At 43.2% G+C, this 5,422-nt stretch overlaps 1 protein-coding gene across 1 annotated transcript; it reads left to right on the top strand.

Moving 5' to 3' along the window:
• Positions 1-1,738: 1,738 nt before the first annotated feature.
• Positions 1,739-4,972, top strand: VIMP (VCP-interacting membrane protein; the record flags this gene model as incomplete). The annotated part of the gene is made up of 4 exons (XM_008949822.1): positions 1,739-1,873; positions 2,923-3,012; positions 3,117-3,195; positions 4,893-4,972. Coding segments are annotated over 4 exons (384 nt in total), but the record flags the coding sequence as incomplete, so codon positions are not given.
• Between the last annotated feature and the right edge of the window lie 450 nt (positions 4,973-5,422).

Raw genomic sequence — 5,422 nt, 5'->3', positions numbered from 1 at the left:
ACTCCCTCCGTGGTGGGGTGTCTGACGGCTGCTCAGGGCCACACGCAATAATCTGTGTTTAATAACACCCCCGAAGAGGCAGTTCGGAGGGGTTTTAATGGCGAGAGATAGAACCACGGAACGGTTTGGGTTGGATTGGAAGGCCCCGGGAAGATCATCTAGTTCCAACTTCCTGCCCTGGGCAGGGACACCTCCCACTAGAGCAGGTTGCTCAATGCCCCAGACAGCCTGGCCTTGAACATTTCCAGGGATGGAGCACCCACAGCTTCCCTGGGCAACCTCTGCCGGTTTCTCACCACCCTCACAGTTAAAAATTCCTTCTTAATATCTAGTCTAATATCTAGTTTGAAGCTGTTCCTTGTTGTTCTGTTGCTACACTCAGGGTAACTGTTCAGGCACACAGAAGCATACACGTTGTCTCTTACTGGAGAGATCTCTGGGGAAAAGTTGAACTGAAAGAAGTGTTTTTAAAGATTGCCAAAGAAGGACTGTCCCCCAAAGTGATGTGGTTGGTAGTAGAGGCTCAGGGCGTTGCAGAACAAGGGAGTAGCCAGTCTTTGATAGCACAGGAGCTGAGAGGATGGTGATTAAAATTAGCTGTGGTCAGTTGTCAAGTAACTTTTAGACTTACCAAACAAAACTAAAACATCCAAATCTAAATACAGGGGGGGAAATCTTTTGATTAATATTCAATTTTTTATTAATATTCATCATTTCTCCTTTCAACTATTCCTTCACAGTTCCTGCACTGGTAGAATTGTGTACATTTGGGGTGTAACTGCCTCTCGTGTTACCTTCTGAAGTGTGGCACAGGTTGTAAATGTTACACGGGCAGAATCCTGCCTCCTTTGAAGACTCAGTGCTGTGAAGCACAGGCTGTGCTTAGATAGCTGCCAAACCAAAAACTGCTTGGCACCGTTCCCTTTGGCACGTTGGCATGGCAGTACATGGGGGCCCAGAAAATATCAGTCACATGCTCTGATCCTACTGGTGTTCTTTTGTAATGCTCATTAAATCTTGATTTAATTGCCAAAACTGACTGTAAAGTGAAATCACTGAAAGGAATGAAATTTCTTTTGCATACTCATCGCTGGATGGTAGCAAATGTGTCAGGAGACAAACAAACGTGGAGATGCATCAGCTGCTGGGATAAAAAGAGAGCAATATTTGCTTTTGTTTGGGTATAATTTTTCTCCTGAATTCTTCTGAGGGCCAGTCTTGAAGAGAAGCAGTGACTCAATGTAGATTTTCTGAGACTGCCAGTTTTCTCTTGAGATATCTGTGGTGTTTGTAAGTCACGTCTCTGCTGGTGGAGCGTGTTCAGTCTGCTGGAGGGGAACAACCAGGCTCAGTTGCCAGGAGGAGTAGGAGTGAGTGCAGGCCAGTTGCCTCATGCTTCTGCATAACATAAGTTCTCTGGGTAAAAATGGAATCCCTGTGAAGCATGGGTGATATTTCTGAAATTATTTGTACCAAACAAGTTCTTCAGAAATAGAAGCAAGTATCCTAGAAGTGTTAATTTTAATTTTTTATGGGTTCATTACATCAGTGTCCTTATTTTTACAGCAATTGCTTTAATGAATATTACTAAATTTAAGTCAGTATAGAAATTACTGTAAAAGATTAGCTGGGAACTGAACTGGAGCTGTGATTTTCTGCAGAACAGCTGCAGGGAGAGGTGTGAGCCTTGCCTTATGACAGTTCTTTGAGGAGATCATCTACAATTCCTTCTGAATAGCTTTGTAACCTCTTTCCCCATTCCCTAGAACCTGACGTGGTGGTAAGAAGGCAGGAAGCTTTGGCAGCAGCTCGCCTCAGGATGCAAGAGGAGCTGAATGCACAAGCAGAGAGATACAAAGAAAAGCAAAGACAGGTAACCAGCAAACATTTCTTTAACTCCTCAATTTGTCTCAAATACTAGGGTGGCAGTTGCTTCTCAGTGTCTCACAGCGTGGGCCTGATCATTTTATTTTGTATTTTACAGATAAAAACTCAGTTATTTGCACAATGAGGGGATTTATGGGAGTTTGGATTAACTGTACTGCTGCACATGTGTGTTCTCTGTTCCTAATGGCAAATATAAGTTCTTAGAAATGTAGCTCAGCATTGCTGCCTTTTGATGGCTTGAACTACAGCTTGAGGTAATGAGGAATAGTGCACTGCTGTGAGAGGCAGTGTGGAAAAGTGGATGTGACCAGCATAGCAATAGTGTTCCTCATTAATCCTAGCTCTTCTATCTGTATTTTTTCAGTCAGATATCTTCAGCCCTGGGTTTGTAGCTGATGCTTCAAGAAATACTGGCAGTTAAAAACAACTGGAAAGATATTGTGGAAGAAAATAGCCACTATGTAGAAAGTCCAGGTCTCATGTGCTTGGACTTGGGGAGCTTTGCTTTCTTTAACTGCATGGAGTAGCTTCCTTGTTTCCTTTTGTTGAGAAGGCAGTAATCTCTTAGCCATTAATTTATTTGGTTTTGTGGATAAATTGTTTTAGAAGAGAGCTGGCAGAACTGTTGATAATGTATATTGGGATGTAAATAGGTAGCTGGCTGTCTTGTTCATTTGAAAACCACATTTTTTTTCTGTAGAACTCTGCATTGTGCATTAAATTACTGTCACGTGGGATATTCTTTACTTAGTACTTTTTACAAACTCTGGATTTAAGCTTGCCACTTGGTTCTCTGTGACTTTCAAGAGGTGGTCAAAAGAAGTTGCAGATGCAGCCTGTTATACGTGGAGTAGCGGTGGCTGTTCTGTGGCTGGGAAGGCATTTAAAACAAATGCTTCCATAAGCTCAGAGATACTGCATTAGATAAAGACAGATGCCTTGGATTTTGATGAGCCTGTTTGTGGCTGTTTCTGTACCACTGGCAATTCCATTAGGTCTAGTCTGGGTCTTTCATATCCTGGATTTGTTCCTCAGCTTGAAGAAGAGAAGCGAAGGCAGAAGATCGCCATGTGGGAGAGTATGCAAGAAGGAAAAAGCTACAAAGGAAACCTGAAGCTGAATCAGGTAACAACATTCATCAGCCTGCTGTTAGGTTTATGTGATTAGATTAGCTGAAATTCACGCTGATGAAATTCTAAGTAACTTTTTGGGTTTTTTTTTGTGAACAGCAAGAAGTAGAATCTGGTGCCTCCACCTCATCAGCAGTCCCAAAATCTAAACCAAACAAAAAGCCCTTACGAGGAGGTGGTAAGTATGAAATCCTTTCAACCACCTGTGGTGCTAACTAAAAGCAGGAAGAGGATATTTTCCTTTGTGTTATGTAGATTCAGGCAGATAAAAGATTTAATTATGCAAAATGTGACCTTGTTTATCAGATACCACCGTAATTGACCTATTGAAGATATAAATCCTGCAGGTGTATAAATTGTTATCAACCCTCACAAACTGCCAGAGGGCCTCATCACTAAACTCACTGTCAGCTGTTGAAATTGTCTTGATGTAGGCCACGTTAGGATTGCTGCAGTATTTTGGCCAGGCAGCTGGTCTCCTAGCTGGCCAAACAGCCTGTGCTGTGCCTGCAAGCATTCATTTGGGTAAAACAGTTTAATTATAGGTTTCTGTAGCAGAGGGGATCATCTAGACTGCCTCAGACTAAAAGGGAAACCCACTTGGGGTGCAGCACTGAGTAAGGCACTTGATTAAAAGTATGAAACCTGAAGATTCTTAATTAAACATATTAAACCTCAATAACAGTGCAGTGCTGAAATTTCTGCTTTGAATATTTTTACTGTCAGCTGTTGACAACAGCTGAAGGAACAGGTGGATTGATTCACCTTATGTTGTTTAACATGAGTGCAGTGTAGTCTCTGATACTGTCAGGTGTCTCCCCTGGCTCTTGCATGGGGTGTTCACCACTCTGGGGGATGAGGGATGTGTGGGTAGGAGCTCTGCTGAGGACAAGGATCAGGGCAGCTGGGTTGAGGCTACCTGCCCTACTTCCATCCTAAGCAAAATCTTCTCTTAAGCAGAAGATTACAGGTCTCTGATCATCTCATGAGGTAGGTCAGCATGAAGTGAAAGAACCACCTGCACTGTTCAGTGGCTGAATTAAGCCAAAAAGCAGAACTTGGCTAGTCTGAGAAAAACAAACTTGAAAGATGGAGGTGATGCTTCAAGTTTCAGTGGGACAGGTTGCTGTGAAACCTGCTTGGTTAGCAACGCCATGAGATTTTTCAGTTTTGTTTTTCTTTGGCATGCACAGAACACACTGAGGGTGTTTGCCATGTTGCATCATTCTGAGTATGTACTTGTAAAATAAAGTTGCCTATAGAATCATAGAATCATTAAGGTTGGACAAGACTTCTGAGATCATCAAGTCCAGCTGTCAGCCCAACACTACCGTGTCCTGAAGTACCACGTCCACATGTTTTTTGAACCCCTCCAGGGCTGGTGACTCCAGATTTTACAAAAAGAATTTACAGGAGCAATGAGTGGATTTACCTTTTGACTTTCAGAGTATTCCTTCCTTGCAGGACTGGAATAAAAGATTAAGTCCCTGACTATTAGGACTCTTGGAAAATGACACATGGTTAGGGAGTTGACTATAGGAGTTACTGTTACTGCTCTTTACTCTGCAGAGCAGCATTAATGCTTTAGGACTGACTTAGAGAAATCAAAAGATAATTGATTTCAATTTAATTGAATTGGAACTGATCAAATTAAACCAGGAGTTTTTTGCAGTGGCTTTTAGTCCTAGCTCTACAAAAATAAACCTCAAGTCTGGATATTTCCTCTGCTTTCATTTTCCTGAAGTTTTTGCTTATCAAGTAAGTATAAACAAGGTGTAAATTATTGTGCAGTTTATTTTTGGCGTTCTGTGTGTGCTGGAGAAGGCCTGTGGAGGGTGAATGTTAACATGGTGGGTTTCTCCTCTGCACTCCTAGGCTACAACCCTCTGTCTGGAGAAGGAGGTGGGACGTGCTCCTGGCGGCCAGGCCGGCGAGGCCCCTCGGCGGGAGGATGAGGGTAACCTCCCTGGTGTCTCCATCACCCCCAGGCTTGATTGTACCACTGTCTGCCTGCCTACAGGCTGCCTGTCACAGGGACTCCCTTGGGGTTGGGCTTAGTGCAGGGCTGAACTCAGAACCAGATCTATGCTGCTTCCAAATTGCAACACAGAAACTGATCCGACACGAAAAATTCCTGGTCCTCTTAGAGAGGGTGAAGAGAGAGACAATTTTGGTGCAATCATTTAATTTTCACCCTTCCCTAGAGAGGAAGCCTTAGTCTCCAGCCAAGGTGAATCACCTGAGGTTGTGAGATCTGGGTTCTGTGGCTGGTTAGGCAAAAGACTGGCCTCAGGCAAATTTAATTATCCATGCTCAGTTTCCCTCTGTAAAATGAGGATAGTTACCACCCTCAGAGCTGTGTTACCAGATCTGCTGTGTTTGTCTGGAAAGGACTTCAGAGGGAG

Source organism: Merops nubicus, unplaced genomic scaffold (genome assembly GCF_000691845.1).
Source record: "Merops nubicus isolate BGI_N331 unplaced genomic scaffold, ASM69184v1 scaffold5631, whole genome shotgun sequence".
In the NCBI taxonomy this organism is placed as follows: Eukaryota; Metazoa; Chordata; class Aves; order Coraciiformes; family Meropidae; genus Merops; species Merops nubicus.
This window is presented reverse-complemented; position numbering and strand designations above follow the sequence as displayed.